Genomic DNA, 23,197 nt, shown 5'->3' on the forward strand with positions numbered 1-23,197 from the left:
GCCCAACGGGCAAAGAACCCACCAGACCACTCCCCCGCCTCCAGGTTCTACCGCCCCGCGTGCCGGGCTCCGAGCTCCCGCGCCCTGTGGTCCGACCGAGCCCACTTGTATCCGTCCAGGCCTGACGGCGAAGCTCTGTGCTAGACACAAGAAGGGCTCCCTCTCAAGCAATGCCTCAGAACTCTATCAGATTCCTGCAACAGCAGGAAAAAAGGAGAAGGAAAGGGCCCGCCTGCGGCTCCGCAGACCGGGAGTACCGAACCGCAACCACACGCCAGCCCTCAACCCCGCAAGCCGGCCGCCCCGAGACTGGACCGGTAATTCTACCGCCGCGCCGAGCCCCGCCCCGGGCCCGCGACCGTTCCGGGGCGTTCCTCCGGTGGGCGGCGCCTCCCTAACCACACCGCCACTTTGCTCTCTTCTTCCCGAGCGAGGCCGCGGCCGCCCCGCGACACCGAAGCCGCAGCTTCCAGGCCGCGTGGGCCTGCGATTTCCAGAGCGGCCTGACGAGCAGCCTCCTTCCCCGCAGGCTCCGGCACGACCTCTCTACCGCCCCGGGCCCTTACCTAGGCAACGCGGCCTCCACGGCCCGCTCCTCCTAATATTCAGCCGCCGCCACCGACCCAGCGCCGCGGAGACCGGAACTTCCTCCGCGCCGGCCGCTGCCTCCACAAAGGCGCGGCGCCGCCGCCTTCAGCGCTCAGCCCGCCGGGAGATGGAGTACAGCAAGGAGTCGCACCGACTCCACTCCCGCCGTGCCCCGCGCGTGGTGGGGTGGGGGTTGGGGAGTTATTTTTGCCTGCGAGGGCGGGGCGAAAGGATCAGCTACTCGCCGGCGTCCTATGGGAGGCCGCGCTTCTCCGCCGAGGTCCACCGGCTTGCTGGGGCTTGTGGTTTGGCAGCTGGCTAGTGGCCGCTGATAGTCCTGCGCTCCCTTTGGAGTTGAGGAAAACCTGCAGTCTTTTGGTTGCTTGGCCTTCTCGATGTTTGCTCCCCACCAGGAGCGCGGACACGGCCCTGGCCTCCCTAGCTCGAGGCCGCCTTATTATCCGTTAGTGTCAAAGAAATGGAAGGGAGCCTGCTCCGGCCTAAGCTTTCCTGGGAAGGGACTGCTGACCTACACAAGCGCCTGGCTCCCGACCCTCCCAGCCAAAGATCTTAGTCCTTTTGCCCAAGACCCGAAGATAGATACGAGAGAAGCACTTGAATTACAGAAGCAGTCACAGAGGCTCATCTCCTTTTCTTTCTGATGAGTTTCCAGGTGAGGCATCCCCACCTCGAGAATACCAGGCGGATATCAGCTATGTTAAAGGTTCAGTAGCCCTATCGAAGGAAAATCCACCCAGCTTCCACAAGACTCTCGGGCAATAAATCTGGCCAAGATTAACTTGTGCGAGGCCACAGAGGAACTGGAAGGTCTCTGCAAATCAGCAACCTAGTGGAAAATGGGACAGCACAGCTATCAGTTTGCAGCTCACTTCCAGAATCTCCTTTCAGCTAACGTTCTTCAAATGGCCAGCTCCAAGCTTCCAGATGGATTGTCTACACTGGTTAAAATGCTCACTGGTTCCGGCCACCTGGTGTCCCTGTTAGTGCAACCCTTAGGGAAAGTAACCTGATTTTATAACCTAAATTCAACATCATGGGATAAAAGAAGTCTGCTGCAAGAAAAGCATATAAAGCATTCTAAAATAAAGCAAGCCTTGTCTATAGAGATCAGAAGTTGTTGGGTTAAGTAGTCTTTAAAGTTACCTTCCCACTTTTCAGGCATCTTGCTTGAAAATCATCATTCATTCAAGAACTTTATAAAGCACCTACTCTGTGCCAGGCACTGTATCAGATGCTGAGGTTGCAGGAATGAATTAAACTGGATAAAATTTGCATACTAATGGAGATGGGGGTGGGGCAGTTATTGGAGACAGACAACAAACTAAACAAGATGTACAGTCTCTGCTGAAATGAGTTTGGTTTCTGTAAGGAGAGATGGAAAACTTTTGGAGGTCTCTAAATAGAATAATATCATAACTTGACTTCCATATTAATAGGATCCCTCTGGCTGCTGTGTAGAGAATAGGCTGAAGGTGGGAAGGGCAGAAGCAAGGCAGTCAGTAGGAGACTTGCAATAACACAACCACAGAAGGGTGGTACTTTACCTGTGTGGCTATTAATGGAAACAGGAGACATGGACTGGGATGAGGGAAGAGAGGGAAGAATGTGAGAAGAGCAGGTTTGGTAGGAAGAACAGGAGATCAGTTTTGGGTAGGTTGAGTTTCCTATGTCTAGTAGACAAGTGAGATTGTGGAGTTGGCAGTTAGATACATCAGTCTGGAGTTCCGAGTAAAGTCAGGGGCTAAAGATGCAAATCTGGGAGGTGTCATCATATTGCTGGTGCTGGTATCTAAAGCCATGGTCTTGGATGAGGTGACCAAGGGAATGAGGAAGCGAGTATAGACAGGAGAGTAGAGTTCCAACCCTGAGCCCTGGGGCACATGAACACTAAGAGGTTCCTGGGAAGAGGAGGAACAGCTACACAGAACTGTGGGTACTTTGACTTTGCTTCCCAAACTGGGCCATTATTGGTGAGTCTCTTCCTTATCAGATAGTACTTTATCCTCTAAAGAGGTAAACCATAAAAGGAACTAATTATTCTTGCCTTATGCCGAATCTCCTTGGGTAATAATAGTTGCTACTCTTTATTGCACTATATGTCTGGCATTGTGCTGGCACTTCATTATCTCATTTAATCTTCACTATAACCATATGACATCCCCTTTTTATACTTAAGGAAACCAAAGCCCAGAAAGATTAACTTGCCATAGTTGGAAAGCAAAGGGTAGGGAATTCCAACCCAGGTCAGTCCCACTCCAAGGCTCATGCTGCTCCTGACTACCTTCCCCCTTTCCTTAAGATGATTATTGAGGGTTTTCAGAGGAAGCATCTGGAATTTTTTTTTTTGCTTTTTCTCCCCAAATCCCCCCAGTACATAGTTGTATATTTTTAGTTGTGGGTCCTTCTAGTTGTGGCATGTGGGACACCGCCTCAACGTAGCCCGATGAGCAGTGCCATGTCCACGCCCAGGATCCGAACCGGCGAAACCCCAGGCCACCAAAACAGAGCACACGAACCCAACCCATCGGCCTTGGGGCCAGCCCCTGGAATTTTTTTTTTTACTTATGTGAGGCCATAGTACTTGAAAGATTGTTTTCACTGCCTAAGACCAGGAAGCATGAACTATTTAGAAGAGCTGACCCAGAGCAGCACCCTCGCCTAGAATGTGGAGTACAGGGTCCAGTCAGGGAGGTGGGCTCACTTTCAGCCCCTAAATCCTCACAGAGGAGGACCCAGCAAAGAGAAAGACCTTGTCCTGCCTGTTGTTCCTTGTTCCCTCAGTCTCACTGAAGCCATGGCTCTTCAGCATTGAAAGTAGGGATCTGATCAAATGTTACAATGAGAGACAGGTGGGGCCGGCCCCGTGACCGAGTCGTTAAGTTCTAAGTTCGTGCACTCTGCTTTGGCAGCCCAGAGTTTCGCTGGTTTGGATCCTGGGCACAGACATGGCGCTGCTTGTCAAGCCATGCTGAGGCAGCATTCCACATGCCACAACTAGAAGGACCCACTACTAAAAAGATACAACTATGTACCAGGGGGCTTTGGGAAGAAAAAGGAAAAATAAAATCTTTGAAAAAAAATGAGCGACCCGAACCAAGAGAGATACGGATGATAGAAGACCATAGATGAAATTTTCCAGGAGAGCAGGAAAAGCAGCTAACCAGCTGCCTTACCAGGAGTTACAAAGTAATAAAGGCAGGAAGGAAAAACCTCTTCAAAATTTCCAGGGAAGGATGGACTATTCTTATTATTAGCACAGAATACTTCACATTAAATATCTTAAAATTTATATGAGGGGAAACTGCTGGAGATGCTGAAAGAGTCTTAAAGGATTTGCCCCGAGTCACGCAAGCAAGATAGCAACAGGGCTGGGAAAAGATCCCAGGCTCTGTGTACAGTCAGGCCTTTCAGTTTAGCTACAGCCTCTTCATAGCACCTCAGGTTCTGAAATGTCCACTAAAGCTAGGAAAGAAAAGAAATCTGGGGAAGAACAAGAGGTCATATTGTTATCTTTGCTCCAGCCCCACCTAGTCCTCACTACTGCTGTTGTGAAGATGAAACACTGTGTCCATGAAAATCATGGGCCTAGACAAAACAGAAAACTAAAGTTTTGAAGAGCCCTCACCCTGGAGGGAGACAAAAGGTGTCAGGGTAGCATGTTGTTTATGGAAAACCCAAGGTTTGAAACAGCATTGTACAGGGCAGCAGACCCATCATGGGCTTGACATTTATTATTATTCCAAAAGATCAAGATTTATTTCTTGGTAATTCTATCAGCAAAAAGTGACCTATAGGAAGGAATTGTCTCAATATTCAAATATAAATCAATAGATAGATTAAAACAGAGTTTTAAATAACAACTTTCAAATGTTTTAGTAAGTAGCCACAGTGACTTGCCCTCTGAGAGTGTCCTAGGCACAAGTCTTAGCCAGAAGCACATGGGATATATGGCTACTTGCTTGGCTGAGTAGACGCAGTACTTCCAAATGACAATGGTGCTATCTGGTGGAGTTGATGTGCTTGAAAGCAAGTGAGACTCTTGAAGAAACCCTGAGGTCAACATGGAGATTGTGGAGGAGACTAGTTAGATATGTTAGAAAACTTTAAATTTGTCTTCTGTGGAGATCAATTCTTTTTTTTTTTAAAGATTTTATTTTTCATTTTTCTCCCAAAGCCCCCGGTACATAGTTGCATATTTTTAGTTGTGGGTCCTTCTAGCTGTGGCATGTGGGATGCCGCCTCAGCATGGCTTGATGAGCAGTGCCATGTCCGAGACCAGGATTTGAACTGGCGAAACCCTGGGTTGCCAAAGCGGAGCACGCAAGCTTAACCACTGGGACATGGGGCTGGCCCTGGAGATCAATTCTATGAGGTACAACTTCTGGTTAATGGAATATAGCCAGGATAGTTCTGTACCAACCAGAGAATATGATATCTTCTTGGCTTAAATTCTTACAATGTAATATGGTAGGATTAATGAGAGCAAAACTGTATAAATGATATTTACCCTAAGGGAGGAAGCCTGTACTCCTGAGCTAGTGAGGAGAGAAAATACTGAGTGACCTGTTTTCCAGGGGGATAGACAGTTTTAGGAATTGGGCATTTTTCATGTGTTCTCACCTAAAAGGGAGGAGAAAGCTTCCCTTAAATTATGTGCAAGGATCTAATAGCCCTGTGCAAAGCCACTTCTAGTAAACGGCCACAGCTTTGTAACCATGTTAGTCACAGGCCAGTGTTGTGGAAGTAGGTTCCAAGTGGCAGCCTTCTGAGACCAGGAGAAAAGCCCAGGGGCAGAACTCTCCCCTAATTCCGGTGTAGAGCAGAGATGGGAACAGAACACTACATTGGGGTGCTTGGAGCAGCAGGGAGAATCAAAGGAGTAGTTTTAGGCTTTTTCCTTCATTCCAGAACTGTTGGGGGAATTAACCAGGAGGCTATAGAGTGATTTAATTGCTTCAGAGAAAACATGAGCAATATTGTCGTTAATCCCTAATTTTACTTCTTTATTTTTTCTTTTTTGCTGAGAAAGTTTCGCCCTAAGCTGACATCTGTGCCAATCCTTCTCTATTTTGTATATGAGTCACTGCCACAGCATGGCCACTGACCAGTGGTGTAGGTCCACACCCGGGAACCGAACCTGGGCCACCAAAGCAGAGCGCACCAAACTTAACCACTAGACCACAGAGCGGCCCCAAATTTTACTTCTTTAAACTGTTCTCCAAAAATAAAATTGGGAAAGCTTTATGTTTTCCTGCTGTTTTTATTGCTTTGCACCTAGGAAATTACGAATGTCCAGAGAAGTGAGTGGTTCCTTGCCCTGGCAAATCACCTGTGAATCTTTTGAAAAGATATTGATGCCAGAGTCTCATCTCAGTGTAATTAAGTCAAAATCTCTAGGAGTGGTGTCCAGGCATTAGTGTTTTTTTAAGTTCCCCAGATCATGCTATGTGCAGAGTTGAGAACTACTGTTCTAGAGCCTCATACTGATATATTAAAACCTGGCTAAAAGGATGTTTTTTAGCAACAATCAGTGTGCCTACATCCTTTACAGCCGGAGTGGCTGGGTCCACTAATGACACTTATCCAGCCCCCAAACTTACACTGTGCTTCCACAATCAGTGGAGAAAACAACGCCAACGTCTCTTTCTCTCACTTGAAATAAACCTCTAATTGGCTCCGGCGGCAGAGGGACCGGAGACTGAGCCTGCGGTCCAGCCGGGGCTTTGAGCTCGGAAGAGGCGCCTGGGCCTGGCCGGGAGGCTGGAGAAGGCGGCACCAGGGGAGGCAATCCCCAACCCGGGTCAGGCCCCGACCCAGGCTCTGCCCGAATCTGGCGGCTAAAACCACGCCGTGGAGCCGCAGGCGACCGTGAGGGCGGACTACATTTCCCATAATGCACCCCGGGGGCGGGTCGAGCCGGGCCGAGCGGCTGGAGCTGGGCCTCTGCCGCTAGAGGCCGGCGAGGGCTGTCTTCCTGGGCCGGCTGCCGGGCGAGGGACGGTGGGAGAAGGCAGTGGCCCACGCTGTGGCCATGTCTGCGTTCGCAGGGTACTGTGGCCCCGCAAACCTACGCTCTCAGTACGGGCCCTGCCGGACATCCGTGTCCTCCTGGGGGTCCGGCAGAGGGCAGTGACCGGCTATCTCTGAGCGTCTTGGGCCCCTCCCCCAAGAAACAGGTGAGTCCGACTGCCAACCCACGTGGCCTGGGGGCGCCGAGAGACTGGAGAGCTGTCATCCTTGAAGGGAGGGGCTTGAAGACTAGGGGCCTCTGCAGGCTACGCTGCCATTTGTGGTAGGAGGACTGGGTTTCTCTGGGTGCCTTAGCCGGTTGGCCCCCACCTGGGGAATACGAAAGGCGAGGCCTGGAATCCATCCTTTGGCTGGGAGGGCGAAGTACTGTGGGGGGCAGTGGCCAGGTTGGACCCGCCCCCCAACGCACACACATTGGGTCAGCAAAGTCCGCTCAAAGATTGGCAGAGGTGACTGTCAGGTGAGCGGGGCAGCTCCTGAAAGTGCCTTCGGGCTTGGGACTTTACTCTTAAGGGTGCCCTGGCTTAGATAACAGAGCTGCCCCTTGTACCCAGTGAGCCACCCTTTTTGGGCTAGAGTTTGCTGGGGAAGGTGAGCAGCCTTTGTCAGAGAGGGGAGTGGCCACCAGCAGTGACAAGTACCAAGCCATACTCTCAGCATGGAGTAGACATCCTGCTGAAGCAGCTACAGTACAGCCTCACCTGGGCCCTGTCTGCCACATGGCCATGCATCCTGGCATCACCTTCACAGATAGACCACTCCCCAAAGGGTTGAGGCAGGATGGAGCACTAAGCAAGAAGAGGGAGCAAGAGTGGTAGGGAGCCAGTAAGGAGAGGCGCTTGCAAGGCCCTCCCCCTTCCAGGGCAGATACTTGAGGGAGGGAGGCACACTAGAACGGCTGATTGAGCCATCTTGTTTGGTGACAATGCTTATAGGCACTACAGAGCACTTCTAGGGAAAGTAACAAGCCCTGGGGACTTCTAGAGAGGCTGCCTGAGAAGGGGCCCCAAGGGAGCATCTGGGACTGGTTCCAAGAGACCTCTCTTACTTAACTGCTTCAGGCCCAGCCTCCTAGGAGCTTCAGCTACAAAGGTTATAGTTCCAGTGGAGGTTGGAGTGGTTTTTGTTGTGAGTCACTCGCCCTTCCTGCCTAGTTTCCAGAGTAAATGTCCAGAGCACTGGTTCCTCAGGACTTCTGTCTAGATCCCCAGATTGGCCTTGGAGATTCTGAGATGCTTCATGGTCTCAGGTAGCAGGGGAACAGTTGTGAAGGAGGTGTCCACTAGCCCCTGCAAGCTGACCCTGCCCTACTCCACGTGGGTACCATGCTGGCTATCACTCAGCCATGCTGGGCTCGGTCACCTGAAACTTACAAGGGATCAGTGGGTAGTGGGCCCTGAGGACATTAGGCAAGCTGCTATAGACCTTGTTTGGGTCTTTGAGCCAGAGGTGCAAGGCCACAGAGCAGGGTCGTGTGGCAGACCAAGGACTTCAACTTGGGAGACACTTCCAGGAACAGCAGAGAACCAGCAGTCTGTTCCTACAACTCCATGGCTGATGAATAGCCAGTTAGTCCTAGGCCAATAGACAGCTCTTAGGCCCAACATCACAGGTGAGTCACTTCAGGCCAGAGCCCACCTGGTTTCACAAGGTCAGAAGCACCTTTTCCCAGGCCACTTCACTAATGGCCTGGCTCAGAGTGAGCAAACTCTCAAAGGACTGATTTACATGGCAGAGACCACTGGATCTGTGTGTAAGTGCAACTACCCATGTTCTGAATGCTAAATAAGAATGATCATGATGTGCTAATGGCAGCAACTGAGTATACAGTGCCTACTCTGTGCTAGGGTAACCAAATTACATGGATTATCTTATTTAACCCTCCCACAACCCAATGAATCAGTACTATTCATTATCCCCATTTTATAGATGAGAAAACGGAGGCTTATAAAACCAAGCCAGGTTAATTCAGGTCCCTCTGATTCCAGAGCCATTGTTCCTGAACATTTGACTATGTGCTACCAAGGACAAATCTTTGCCACAGACAGGAGTCTCCAGAAGCCACATCATAGCTGGGGGTTCTCTGAGGATCTTTCACCTTCTCTCTTCCAAAGTTGTTTATCTAGCAAACATTAATTAAACTCCTCTTGCATGTGGAGCTGACATTCTGAAATTTGTGACAGGTTACAGGGTGACCTACAATATAGAAAATTGTCAGAATCAGGGATATTGCAGGAAGGCCTCTCTGATAAAGTAACACTTGAGCAGCAATCTGAAGGAGGTGAGAGACTGAGTCATCTAGATATCTAGACTAAGCAGTGGAATAGGTGAGGTAGGGGGCAGGGGGAAAAGCAGGGAGATGTGGTCCAGGCAGAAAGTTCAGCAAGGGCCAAGTTCTGAAGTGAAAGAGTGCTCGTCATTTACATTTACATTATACTTAAGGAAAGCCAGTGAAGTCAGTGTGGTTGAGCTGAAGCAAAGTGAGGGGAGGAAAAGGGGAGGAGATAAGGTCAAAGAAGTAATGGGGGCAGGGGTAGACAGAGTGGAGCCTTGTACACCACTGTGAAGAAATTGGCTTTCTCCCTGAGTGAGATGGAACCATTACAGAGTTGTGAGCGGAGGAATTATAAGACCTGACATGTGTTTCGAGAGGATCACTTTGAGTCCTGTGAGAAGTATAGACTGAATGAGGCAAGGGCAGAAGTGAGGGGAATGGTTAGAAGACTGTTGCAACAATCTCCTAGAGAGATAATGGTGGCTTGGACCAATGTGGTAGTGGTGGAAGTGATGAGAAGTGGTCAGATTCTGGATATGGGCATTTCCCACTTAACATCAGTAATCTGTTCCATGAAAGTTGGACATTCTATCTGGATCACTAACTTAGTGTCTGTTTCCCATTATTTTAAATGGGAAAAAAGTATAATGCTTCCCTCATCAACCCTAAATCCCCAATTTTCTAAAATGGTACTAAAACCTAGGGAAAATATATAACTAATATATGCTCAATAAATTATAGTGTTAGGATATAAAATGCTCAAAACGTTCCCTCTTGATCGCCAAACAATGTTTGTTGCTTTAATGCAGTATCATGGCCTCTTTCAGTACCTGCAACAGCCATGATGCAAGTAAGCTCTTTTTCTTGGCACTCAGTGATCTCCTATGAGTTCTATTTGGAGTGTAATTTGAGACTTTAAAGGCACATTACTTTTTTAAGAATATAGATCACATTTTGATGATGTAAATATATATTTTTTCTGTATAAACATAAGCTGAATCAACACAAGTTTGTTGTATTAGTTATCTATTGCTGTGTAACAAATTATCCCAAAACTTAGCAGCTTAAAACAATAATGAATATTTATTACCTCATACAGTTCCTATGGGTTAGGAATTTGGGAGCACTTTAGCTAGATGGTTCAGACTCAGGGTCTCTCATGAGGTTGCAGTTATCTGAAGGCTTGACCAGAGCCAGATGATTTGCTTCCAATTGCTCACTCACATGACTGGCACGTTGGTACAGACTGTTTGCAGGTCTCAGTTTCTTACCATAAGATTCCCTCTGTAGGGCTGCTTGAGTGTCCTCTTGCATGGCTGATGGCTCCACCTAGAGAGAGTGATCCAAAAGAGCAAGACAGAAGCCACGATATCTTTTTCTTTTCTTTTCTTTTTTCTTTGAGGAAGATTAGCCCTGAGCTAACTACTGCCAATCCTCCTCTTTTTGCTGAGGAAGACTGGTCCTGAGCTAACATCCATGCCCATCTTCCTCTACTTTATCTGTGGGACGCCTACCACAGCATGGCATGCCAAGCGGTGCCATGTCCGCACCCGGGATCCAAACCAGTGAACCCTGGGCCGCTGAGAAGCAGAACGTGTGAACTTAACTGCTGCGCCACTGGGCAGGCCCCAGAAGCCACAGTATCTTTTGTGACCCAGCCTCAGAAGTCACACATTGTCATTTTCACATTATCCTATTGGTTACATAGATCAACCTGCTCAGCGTAGGAGGGGAATACACAAAGGTCTGAATACCAGCAGTTGAGGATCACTGGGGACCATCCTGAAAGCTGGCTACCATAGTTGGGTATTAAAAAACAAGAAGCATCCTATGGCGAAAATGTTAACTAAAGAGACATTTTGCTGGGTGTGCCTGTATTCTGAAGTACAGCTGACAGGATTTGCTGATGGTTTGGTTTGTGAGGTGTGGGGCAGAGAGGCATAAGAGATGACTCTAAGATTTTTCACTGAATAACTGAAAGGATGAAATTGTCTTTTACTGAGATTGAGAATACTCTGGGAGGAACAACTTTTTTTTCTTTTTTTAATCTTGTTTATAGGACTGCTAGCACCACTCCAGTTCTTTGATGCTACTTTTTTTTTTTTCTGGGAAAGATTTCCCTGAGCTAATATCTGTTGCCAATCTTCCTCGTTTTTTTTTTTCCTCCTCAAAGCCCCAGCACATAGTTGTATATTCTAGTCGTAAGTCCTTCTAGTTCTGTGTGAGCTGCTGCCACAGCATGGCTACTGACAGATGAGTGGTATGATTCTGCACCCAGGAACCAAACCCTGGGCTGCCAAAGCAGAGTGCACTGAACTTTAACCACTAGGCCATCAGGGCTAGCTTTTGGAGGAAAAACTTTTTAAGGGGATGATCAGGAACTCAGTTTTTGACATATAACTTTGAGACACTGTAAGACATCCAAGGGCAAATATCAAGTAGACAGCTAAATGTGTGTGCCTCTAGAAGTCAGAAGAGAGATTGATGCTGGAAATAAAAATTGAAATCATCAATGTGTCGATAGAATTTAAAATCATGAGACTGAATGAGATCACTAAGTGATTGAATGAAAACGGAGAAGAGATCCAAGGACTGAACTCTGGGTCCCTCAACTATAAGAGGACTTAGAAGGAGTGGTCCGCAAGGTAGAAGGAGAACCAAGAAAGGAGAGTAGTGTACCAGAAGCCAAGAGGAGAAAGTGTTTGGAGAGAAAGGAAATAATCAAATGTGTCCATTCCTGCTGCTGAGTAAAGTGAGATGATCCTGAAGGTCACTGGTGACCTTGATGGGAGCAGTATTGCTGGAGTAATGGAGGCAAAAGTCTGGTTGGAATGGGTTCAAGAGAGAATAAGAGAAGAAGTAGAGAAGCTGTGGCAGAGACACTTTTTTTTTTTTTTTTTGAAGATTAGCCCTGAGCTAACATCCACCACCAATCCTCTTCTTTTTGCTGAGGAAGATTGGCCCTGAGCTAACAACTGTGCCCATCTTCCTCTATTTTATATGTGGGACACCTGCCACAGCATGGCTTGATGAGCGGTGTGCAGGTCCACACCCAGGATCCAAACTGGTAAACCCCAGGCTGCCAAAGCAAAGCGTGCGAACTTAACCACTACACCACTGGGTCAGCCCCAGAGGCACTTTTTTTCTTTTTTTTCAAAGATTTTATTTTTTGTTTTTCTCCCCAAAGCCCCCTGGCACTTAGTTGTATGTTTTTAGTTGTGGGTCCTTCTAAAGATTTTATTTCTTCCTTTTTCTCCCAAAGCCCCCCGGTACATAGTTGTGTACTTTTTAGTTGTGGGTCCTTCTAGTTGTGGCATGTGGGATGCTGCCTCAGCATGGCTTAATGAGCGGTGCCATGTCCTCACCCAGGATTCGAACTGGCGAAACCCTGGGTCGCCAAAGCAGAGTGCGCGAACTTAACCACTCGGTCATGGGGCCAGCCGCCTAAGAGACACTTCTTGATTACCAGATATCCATGAGCTCCCCACATTTTCCAGCCCCTCTGGCCACATGACTAGTTCGATCCAATCTGGGGTTTGAAGTATTTAAGAGCTGGTACATGACCCTCCAGCTCTGTCTTCCACTGCCAGGTGATATGGAAGGCATGTGTTCCAAATGGCAGAGCTATAAGATGCTAGTAGCCTAGATTCCTGAATCACTGCTTAGAATAGAGCTGCTGTGAATTGCTACCAGTAGATTTTGTGTGAGCAAATAATAAGGCTTTATGTGTAAAGCCTATACCGTTTTGGTATTCATTTGTTACGTAGCATAGCCTAACCTACCTGACTAATTAAACTCCAAGTATTATTTATTATTTTGAGGTTTGTTTGTTTTACAAAGGGTAGCAGAAAAATGGGGTGGTAACTAGAGGGGAATTATAGAGTTATGGGGAGATTTGTTTTAACTTTTTAATTGAAATAAAGCAAAGTTCACAAATGATAAGTATAGCTCAACAAATTATCACAGAGTGAACACACCCAAGGGAAAGTGTTTTGAAAATGGAAGAAACATCAGCATATTGGTGATGGGTAATTGAGAAGGGGAAACTCATGATCTTGGAGAGAGAAAGACAACTGTTGAAGCCATATGCTTGAGTAGGCAAGAGGGGCTGTGGTGGAGGAGTTAGATCTCAGTGGAGTGGAGACAGCTCATCTTTAGTAAGAAGAAGAATGGCAGAGTCTGGTAGGTGAGGTGAGGTGGTGGTGGGAATCTTGGAAGTTCTCTCTTGCTGACTTCTGTTTCCTCAGTGAAATGGAAAGCAAGGTTATCACTGATAGTACTGAGAGTGAGCACTGGAGAAGGAGATGATAGGAATTTGAGGAGACAGAAGGTGTGAAGTTATTGACTAGGGGAGTGGGAAAGTGAGTAGACAGAAATGTCGGGCATTCCCATTTAAAACAATGGTTCTGGATGCTCTCTTCAGAAAAAAACACATACCAATCCAGGTCGCCATCCAGGGATCCAGGTCGCCACCCAGGGAGCCAGGTCCAGAAGCCCTGGCCACAACTCTGGGACTGTCAGTAGCAATTTGCCCTCTACCTGAACATGGACAGACTCATCTCTCTGAGATCACTCTCTTTACATAGCAATGCAGACCCACTATGGCTTTTAAGTTAGCTTGTGAAATAATGATCTACAAGGTTCTCAAGTGGCCTCTGTCTTCCTGCTCAAGACCTAGGCATGCCCTAGTTTCCTTAGCACTCACCGCTCTGGGCTCTGTGGCATTGCAGTGGCTGTTTTGGCCTGTTTTGGATTGCTCCTCTTGGTCTCAGTCTCAGTTTCAGAGGAGACCTTTCTGGACACCTCCCCAGGTTCCTGTTGAGGGCACGCAGCCTCTTAGTTCCTGGCCCATTGTCAGACAAGATGGCCCATGCCTTGGTCTTCTGGGCTCTGACTCTCATGGGGAACCATCACTCTTGAGTGTCTTGATGGATGGGATTGGTGGCCTAGAAAATCCCAAAGGTAGATGTCCTCCCAAATAATCTTCCTTTGGTCCTACTCTGTGTGGCGTGATTCTGTTGGTCAGTGGTGCTCCCCCCCACCCCACTTGCTCTGTGGTGCTCCAGGCTCAATGCAGGAGTGGCCACCAGGCCAGTTTCTGGCCCTGCCTCCCTGTCTGTCTGTTTTGCACATTGAACTTCTGCAAAAAATTAATTTGAAGAAAGGATTTCATAGCTTAAAACAAAGATGACAAAAAGAAGAGCTTTTTTTTCTTTAAGATTTTATTTTTCCTTTTTCTCCCCAAAGCCCCCTGGTACATAGTTGTGTATTTTTAGTTGTGGGTCCTTCTAGTTGTGGCGTGTGGGATGCCGCCTCAGCATGGCCTGATGAGCGGTGCCATGTCCACGCCCAGGATCCAAACCGGCAAAACCCTGGGCTGCCAAAGTGGAGCATGCAAATTTAACCACTCATCCATGGGGCTGGCCCCAAAGAAGACCTTTAAAATAAATTCTTTGGTACATATGTATGAGCTGCCTGGTAGGAGGGTCCTAAAGAGTGTTCTTGGACACAGACAAGCTGGGGCCACACAAATGCTAGTGATGGTGATGCTGTCTGTTTGAGAGAACTCTTTCCATCTGCTTTTTTAAGTACCTTCTTCATGCCAGACTCAGAGTGGAGTCGTTGCCTAAGGTTGCAAGCTAGTAAGGGACAAGGCCTCGGCTGTTCCTTATGGGCTCTGCTCCCAGAGGGCAAGGGCAGGATCTGCTTTGCTCACACTAACATCAGTCCCTCCCAGGCCCCTGGCCTGCCTGCAGTAGCCACCTCATGAGTCCTTGACTAGTCTCTTCTGCCCTTCTAGCCCATCCAGCCAGATTTCTCTTCCCTAAAGGGTCAGTGCCTCACATGGAATCCTTCTCCTGTGGACTATATGTTGCCTACCAAATGAAGACCCTTCAGCCTGCCATTCGGGGACCCTAGAGGCTTGACCCCCAGTGAGCCATCCAACTTTTTTTTTTTTTAAGATTTTATTTTTCCTTTTTCTCCCCCAAAGTTCCCCGGTACATAGTTGTATATTTTAGTTGTGGGTCCTTCTAGTTGTGGCATGTGGGACGCTGCCTTAGCATGGCTTGAGGAGTGGTGCCATGTCCAAGCCCAGGATTCAAACTGGCAAAACCCTGGGCCGCCAAAGCAGAGCGTGTGAACTTAACCACTTGGCCATTGGGCAGGCCCCATCCAACTTTTTTATGCCTAGCATCCATTCATGGCCACCTCCACCTGGCTCTGAGGCTGCAGAAGGACTGGGAGATCAGGCTGAGTTTGTCCTGGCTATCAAATGGGCACTGAGAATTGTCATGTCTATAGTTGTTTTTAATTGGTAAGGCAAACCCTGGTGCCAAATTCAAAAGGTACAAAAGTGTACTTAGAAAAAAGCAAGGCTCTAGACTGAAGACAAGCATGTTTGCTCTGACTCACTTCTTTCTTTGCAAGTGCCTAAATATCTAAAAAGAACCCCTGGTCAACTCAGTTTTGAATGGAGAAATGTTCTTGGTAAGAAGTGTAGTGAAAGATATCAAGAGAGAGAAGTGTCTCGGTTCCCAGCTCCAGCACTTCCTTCCTGTAGTGACATTGGGCAAGGTACTTAAACTGTCTCAGCCTCAGTTCCCTCATCTATAAAGCTAGCCTGATAGGAGTACCTGCCTCAGGGAGGAGGGGCCAGGATTAGATAACTTAATCCACATAAACTTCTTAGCATGCTACCTTGGTACTAAATAAGTGTTAACTACTGTTACCAGTTTGTAAAAAAAAAATTATTTACATTTTATATACACTTTTTAAAAAAGACTAGAAGGAAATACACTAAATGTGAACAGTGAAAGATCCTGAAGGATGGGAAAATGGTAACTTCTTTCTTTATACTTTTTTGTATTTTTTAAGTTTTCTACAATGAATAGATATAATGAATTCTTACTTTTATAATCATAAAAAGAACAACATACTTCATTCTATAGACGGGAATACTCAGAACTCATTCCCCAGAGGTTTGAGTTAGCTGGATCCTGGTGAGGGACACTTTCCTGTACTTATCACTGTTAATTATACCAATGACCCCTGCCAACAGCACCTTCCCCCTTCCCTTCAACAATGCCTTTGTTTGCCCCACAGGAGAGCCCAAGTGATGGCTGCTGACATGCAGAGAAAGAGAAGCAACGAATGCCCTGATGGCACATTGGCTCCTTCTGATGGGCAGAGTGTGGAGAGAGCTGAGAGCCCCACACCAGGACTGGCCCAGGGAATGGAGCCAGGTATGGGCAGAGTGTGCAGCCCCAGCCAGCTGACAGCTAGAGCAACCTCCAGGGCAATTGCAGTTCTCAACTACTCTTTTGCTCCCACTCATTCATGCATGTGTTTGGTCACTCATTGGATATTTGTCAGGTGCTGAGGATACTGCAGGGAACCGGGCTCAGTCTGCATCCGGGCTTCCTCTCATTCTATATCACTTGCCCCATGCTATTGGCTGCTAGTGTGGGCTTTCCTCCTATTCCCTGTGTCTACAGTGTACTTCCCTGGCTCCTTGTCCCTCCCTCCCTCAGCTGTCAGCTTAAATATCCCCTCCTCGTGAGTTGGGCCTGGTCTGACCATGGTCTGTACAGAACACTAGTTATTTTGTAATTTTATTTGTTTATGTATATATTGCCCATCTCTCTCATCCACAAGATTGTGAGCTCTTTGAGCACAGAGCGGTTGTATCCCCAATGCCTGGTACGGTGCCGAACTCATAAAAGAGACTCAAAATATATCTGTTGAACTATTTTGTCAAAAGAAAAAAACCAGTAAAGACTGACATGGTCCCTGCCTTGGGGGAGCCACAGGCTAGGAGGGCCATTACAATGGAGTGGGTTAGGAGCTGTGGGTTCCTAAGCAGGGTCAGGGAAGCCTTCTTCCAGGGAGAGAGATTCACTGAGCACACGAGGTATTCCAGGCACAGGGCTAGGTGCTGGGCACACAGCAGTGAACACCCAGGTTCTTGACCTTGAGGGTCAACCCCATTGTAGTTGAGGAGGACAATAACTGACAACTGCCACAAGAGAAATCAAAGAGAGAGACATGGTAGAGTGCCTGGGGTTGGAGGTCAGGTGAGGAGCCAACTAACATCTTTGCTGAGAGCTGAAGTGTGACAAGGAGCAAGCCATGCAAGGGGGTGGGAGTGCCTTCCAGGCGGAAGGAGCAGCAGGTGCAGAGGCCCTGAGGTAGGTGGGGCATGTTGAGAGTGTCCAAAGAGCAGATGGATGAAGGCCAGTGTGACTGGGATGGGCAAGGCTTGTGAGGTGAGAGTGAGAGAGGCAGGCAGATACCAGCCGCCCCTGCACCCATGAGGGGTTTGGGTCTTATTCCCGTTGTGATGGGAGGAGACCGGTGGGCTGTAAGTTGCAGAGAGTCATGATTTGTAGCAGACAGAAGGAGGGAACAGTGGCTTGCTTCATTGGGAAAGGCAGTCAAGCTAGAGTGCCAATTAGGCACCTTGCTGGTGAGATGGTCTGCCAGTGGCTACTGCTCTAAGCACCAGTGCTTTTGGCCGGCAGGTGCCGGGCAGGAGGGTGCCATGTTCGTCCATGCCCGTTCCTACGAGGACCTGACTGAATCAGAGGATGGGGCAGCTTCTGGGGAGAGCCCCAAAGAGGGTGCTGGGGGTCCCCCACCGCTGCCTGCAGACATGCGCCAGATCAGCCAGGACTTCAGTGAGCTGAGCACCCAGCTGACAGGTGTGGCCCGAGACCTGCAGGAGGAGATGCTGCCAGGAAGCTCTGAGGACTGGCTAGAGCCCCCAGGGGCGGCCGGGCGACCAGCCACAGAGCCCCCCAGGGAGGGCACGGGCGAGGGGGATGAGGAGGATGCTGCCGAGGCATGGCGACTGCACCAGAAGCACGTCTTTGTGCTGAGCGAGGCTGGGAAGCCTGTGTACTCCCGCTATGGGTCAGAGGAGGCACTTTCCAGCACCATGGGTGTCATGGTGGCCCTGGTGTCCTTCCTGGAGGCTGACAAGAACGCCATCCGTTCCATCCATGCAGGTAAGCCACCTGGAGAGGGGGACTGGGAGGGCTCCTCTGGCCAGGGTTAATTCACAGGTTTTGGATTCCCAGGGACTTGGGGGCTGGGATGTACTGTGTCACCGAGGGCAGTCCCTCCACTTCACCCAGCCTCAGGTCCTCATCTGAACATGGGATAACAACACTGACTGCCTCATAGAGCTGTTGTGAGGGCCAAAGGTGGCTCTGACATGGGCTTTGCCCTTGGTAAGGGTGAGAAGCCTGGGGAGGTAACCAAAAAAATCCCTGGTCCTGAGCCCCACCCAGCTGTTGCCATTTAGCACAAGAATGTGTGTTTTTCTGAAGTGCTTCCCACATTTCAGCTGGTACCAGTCTGTGAAGCAGGTGGCAGGGACAGGCCCAGAGCCCTCAGGAAAAGGGGGCCATGGGCTGCTGTTTTTCTCATCATCCTGAAGCCCCTGCAGTGTACAGAGCTCTGAGGGAGGGTGGAAAGGATGTGAAAGGCGACAAGCTGCTCAGGAAGGCGGGCTCCGAGGAGACGGCCCATCCCAGAGGGCTTCCCAAAGAAGGGCTGAAGCTGACACCACTCCCCCCCTACTCCCCCAACCCCGCCCTCAGATGGCTACAAGGTAGTCTTCGTGCGCCGGAGCCCACTGGTGCTGGTGGCGGTGGCCCGCACGCGGCAGTCGGCGCAGGAACTGGCACAGGAGCTGCTGTACATCTACTACCAGATCCTGAGCCTTCTTACAGGCGCGCAGCTGAATCACATCTTCCAGCAGAAGCAGAACTACGACCTGCGGCGCCTGCTCTCGGGTTCAGAGCGCATCACCGACAACCTGCTGCAGCTCATGGCGCGAGACCCGAGCTTCCTGATGGGGGCTGCGCGCTGCCTGCCCCTGGCAGCAGCCGTGCGCGACGCCGTGAGTGCCAGCCTGCAGCAGGCGCGTGCGCGCAGCCTCGTCTTTTCCATCCTGCTGGCGCGCAACCAGCTCGTGGCGCTCGTGCGCCGCAAGGACCAATTCCTGCACCCCATCGACCTACACCTGCTCTTCAACCTCATAAGTTCCTCCTCGTCCTTCCGTGAGGGCGAGGCCTGGACACCTGTGTGCCTGCCCAAATTCAACGCAGCCGGCTTCTTCCACGCACACATCTCTTACCTGGAGCCTGACACCGATCTCTGCCTGCTGCTGGTCTCCACCGACCGCGAGGACTTCTTTGCAGTCTCTGACTGCCGTCGCCGCTTTCAGGAGCGCCTGCGGAAGCGCGGAGCCCACCTGGCGCTGCGGGAGGCACTGCGCACACCCTACTACAGTGTTGCCCAAGTGGGCATCCCCGACCTGCGCCACTTCCTCTATAAGTCGAAGAGCTCAGGACTCTTCACCAGGTAAGGGAGGGCCTTGGGGATATTGCTTGAGGGAGATAGGCGTGGGAAGGGGTGCTGGCTTGGCCTGAGCCCTGATGCAGTCCTGAAGCTGAGGACCCCTCTGGGAATGGACTGACTTGCTGGGTCTGTTTTACTCTGACACCAGGGACCCAGACTCCCTGTCACCCTACTCCCCATAGGCATACACCTCTCTAAGTACTTCATTACCCAGAAGGCCTCAAAATACCCATACACTGGGAGAAGAAATCTAGAACAGAGGTCTCCTGGATCACCTGCCCTGAGCAACTCTGCCTAAGAGTCATTTTGGTCCAGCCCAGGATGCAGAACTCCTCCACTGCTTCCTCCTCCAACAGAGGGGCTGGGGCCAGATGTGGCAGCTTCTGTCCTCCCTTTACCCTTTTTGGTCCAAAAGGTTCCCAGCTCACCTTTCTCCTACTTCAGACCTGTTACTCTGTCCTGGACACCTAAACTCAGATTGGTCTCTCCAAGGGAGGGTCACTAAAGATGCTGTGAACTTGGGGGTGGGGGGAGAACAGGTCTCCAGTCTCAGTCGGCCCAGTCCTGTCCTGGGGAGTCATTTGTGGTGGGGAAATAATGCCCTGTCCTGGGGGAGCATTTAGAGGATAGGACACATGGCAGAGTCTCCCTGGCTAGAAATAGGCCTTTCTAGGTCTCCAGAGAAGGCCGTGGAAGTTATTCTTTGTGAACCCACTTCCCCATCTCCAGCCCTGAGATTGACGCTCCGTACACCAGTGAAGAGGAACAGGAGCGGCTGCTGGGCCTCTACCAGTACTTGCACAGCCGTGCCCACAATGCCTCCCGCCCACTCAAGACCATCTACTATACCGGCCCCAACGAGAACCTCCTGGCCTGGGTAAGGCAGCCCTGGGTTAAGCTGGGGTTCTGGGCAGGGGCCACAAGGGGTGTCTAACCTGGATGACCACTCTATGCTCCCTCCTCCAGGTGACAGGTGCCTTTGAGCTCTACATGTGCTACAGCCCCCTGGGGACCAAGGCATCGGCTGTCAGTGCCATCCATAAGCTGATGCGCTGGATCCGCAAAGAAGAAGACCGCCTCTTCATCCTCACACCCCTCACCTACTGATGGGAATGTGCATGGGCTCAGCCCTCCTAGGCACAATGGGCCAAGGAAGCCAGGGGAGCCTCCAGCTGGGGCTGTCCTCTTTTGCCCAGGCAGAAGGCAAGGACTGTGGGTTGATGTGTGCATTAAAGTGCTATGGGGAAGACACTTGTTGGGCCTTGTCACTAGTTCCTTCACTCACCCACTGTCACTCACATACAGACCCCAGATCCTCCTCCCTAGCCTCTGCCCATGCTTTCCCATGCATAGGGGCACAATTTGAGCCCCTCTCCTCCTCCCTCATACAGCATCAGGCCACATACGCTCAGAATCAGACCCTGGGCTGCGGCTGTTTTCATTCAGCTGAAATCCAGCCACATGTAAAGTGTTCTCTACCACCTCACTGGCCATGCCCTCCCCCCCAGGCCCACTCCCATACTCTTTCTGAGCCCCTGATGCCTCCCCTCTCACTCCTAGATGGGGTCTCCAGCCCACCTAGGAGTGAGAGGGGACCTCCCAACCACCCTGGGAGCCCTGGCTGTGGCTCTGCTTAATGGGCTGCTGTAGTGGCTGAGCTGAATAAGATAGGGACAGGCAAGTGGAGAGAGTCTGAGCCCTGGTGAGGTGGTCCAGTATTCAGCAACAAATTCAGAGTCCACCCTCATTATAGCTGTAGTCCTTTGAGGAAATTGTTCCAGCTTGGGCCTTCTTATGAAGAGCTGTCCACCTCAGCTCCCCCACCTCCAGCCAGCACATTCCTTGGAAAGGCCCCCAGGAGTGAGCTGGAGGGCCTGAGAGAAGACCCAGCTGACCTCTATGGCAGGAGTAGATCCTGCCCTAAGAAAGGCTGATGCCATGAGGTACACTGGGTCCTCTTCAGTCACCCTGTTCCCTGGCATGGCCCAGTCTAAGTGGGTCACCATGGACATTGCAGGAGGCTTGGCAGTGAAGGCCCAGCTCCATTCACTCTATCATGAGACTCTCTTTGGGCAGAGCCTAAGGCACAGTGCAGAAAACCTCTACTTTGCTGCTGGAGGGCTCTCTCAGTTCTGCCACAACTTAACCATCTCATTGGCTGGGGGAGCAAAAGATTTAGGAAGTGTTTGTGGGAGAGAATGTCCACTGAATATGATCTTCAGGCTGTAGAGTAATTCACCCTCATGCAGTCTCTGAGAGCTGGGCCAAGGTAATCTGCCACTAAAACCAACCCATGTTGGAGAATGTGTCTATGTGGGTGTCATGGGCCAAGGATGTACTAGAATTATTCTACTTACTGTCCCAGGAAATGGAAGCATAGCCCCTGCCCTTGGCCCCACTTCAGATCACATTAGAATGGGTATAGCAGCAGGCCACTTGCCCAGACCCAAAGCCCCTGGGGGCCCACCACAGGTTTGGTGGGTGCTGCTCACCCTGCACACATGCCCTGGGTCTCTCTTCTGCTTGTTTCCTGCTTCTGCTCCTGGCTAGGGCACCAAACCACTGCTTCTGGGGATGTTGCCAGCCATCTGTCCCTGACTGCTACTGATGTTATTTCTGGTCAGCAGTCAGCCCCTAGGCGCCCCTGTTGACTGCCCTGATCCCTGTAGGGCCCTTGGCTTCTCTGCAGTTCACCTATTTTGGGCAGGGGTGAGAAGGGGTAGTAACGATTAGATGAGTGTGTGTACCTAGGACAGTAGGCATCTAGGAGTGTGTGGTTTATCTGTTTGGGGATCAAGTAAGCGATAACAAATAGGGAAGGCTCTCCTAGTGAAGGCATCTGCATGTACAAACGAAAGGACCTGGTAAAGAACTTGGATGACTGGTTTACAACGAAGCTAGAGGAATCTTCAAGGCCTAGGTTCTCGAACTTCAGGTAAAAGTCTGGCAATGGAGAGCCACTGAATGTTTTAAGGCTGCAAAGTGATGTGGTTAGAGAGGTCCCTGTGCTGCCACTAAGACAATCTCTTTGGGTTGGAAAAAGAGGCTGGCACTAGTTCTCTGGAGTAGTGTTTAGAGGGGAATGGGGGCAAAGTGGCTAGCACTCCTTCAAAGTGACAGATGCCAGGGTAGTTGGGCAGGTCCTAACCTGAAAAAGGGCCAGGCCTTGTGAGTTCACCTTGGGGGAGTGCTTGTACACAGCACTGCAAGGCCCCATTAGCTGACTTCCCCAGCATGGCTTACCTGTCCCTTCCTGTGGAGCAAGCGGATGGAGAAGGAGGAAGGAGTGCTTCTGTGGATGTCCGCTGTCAAGGACCAACGCTGCCTGCGAGGAGACGTCGGCCTGGGGGTAGCCAACAGCTTGGCTACATGGCGGCAGCAAAGAACCAACTATTGACTGCTGCACCCCTACTCCCAAAACGGGTGGCTAGGGTGATCATGGAGGGCCCCTGGAGTCTCCTCCCAACCCCCAGAAATCTCTCCAAATGTCCAGAGGTGGGATGAAGGGTCACAAGAACCCATGTCTTGGCACCAGGCAGAGAATGTTTCATTTCAGTTTTGCCCCACATGACTGTCTTTAGACATGTTGACTGGAACATGGGAACCGTGCCACAATTTTCAATGGGTGTTTATTCATTTCCGGGCCAATTCTGGCTAGCAAGGGAGTGCCTTTTACAGTGCCTCAGTCAAGGTATGCTCCCAGCACTGGGTGTGGCTACCCCTGTTTCCTCGCTCAGTCACCAGGTGCTCATCAAGCTCCAGCCTGGAGGGGGAGGGGAGTCCAGCATTAGGAATGTGGCGGGGTGGGGGAGGCAAGTGTTCAGAAGAACTGTGCTGGGGTGGGTATACCACAGTGTTTGTGGGACCCAGGAAATGGACCTGTACTACCTGGATCATGAAGGCTTCCTGGAAGAG

General features: G+C 50.2%; 2 protein-coding genes across 2 annotated transcripts in view; one reads left to right on the forward strand and one right to left on the reverse strand.

Moving 5' to 3' along the window:
• The window catches only part of RBM6 (RNA binding motif protein 6), a 111,070-nt gene extending 110,317 nt beyond the window's left edge, over positions 1-753 (reverse strand). The window contains exon 1 of the mRNA XM_046657201.1: positions 567-753. The gene's annotated coding sequence lies outside the window, so the exon portion shown is untranslated. The remainder of the gene's footprint in view (positions 1-566) is intronic.
• Positions 754-6,518: 5,765 nt separating this feature from the next.
• On the forward strand, positions 6,519-20,527 carry MON1A (MON1 homolog A, secretory trafficking associated). The gene is made up of 6 exons (XM_046647944.1): positions 6,519-6,785; positions 16,019-16,158; positions 17,437-17,922; positions 18,520-19,285; positions 20,012-20,159; positions 20,249-20,527. Exons 2-6 carry the CDS (start codon positions 16,032-16,034, stop codon positions 20,387-20,389), a joined length of 1,668 nt encoding a protein of 555 aa, XP_046503900.1. The 5' UTR covers positions 6,519-6,785; positions 16,019-16,031; the 3' UTR covers positions 20,390-20,527.
• Positions 20,528-23,197: the final 2,670 nt, after the last annotated feature.

This window comes from Equus quagga, chromosome 1, assembly GCF_021613505.1.
Source record: "Equus quagga isolate Etosha38 chromosome 1, UCLA_HA_Equagga_1.0, whole genome shotgun sequence".
NCBI classification, from domain to species: Eukaryota; Metazoa; Chordata; class Mammalia; order Perissodactyla; family Equidae; genus Equus; species Equus quagga.

Bases quoted from the DNA above. Each gene is read 5' to 3' on its own strand.
- MON1A (XM_046647944.1), top strand. From the start codon at position 16,032: ATGGCTGCTGACATGCAGAGAAAGAGAAGCAACGAATGCCCTGATGGC. The intron at 16,159-17,436 runs GTATGGGCAGAG...TTTGGCCGGCAG, and splicing joins GGCCCAGGGAATGGAGCCAG to GTGCCGGGCAGGAGGGTGCC. The intron at 19,286-20,011 runs GTAAGGGAGGGC...CCCCATCTCCAG, and splicing joins AGCTCAGGACTCTTCACCAG to CCCTGAGATTGACGCTCCGT.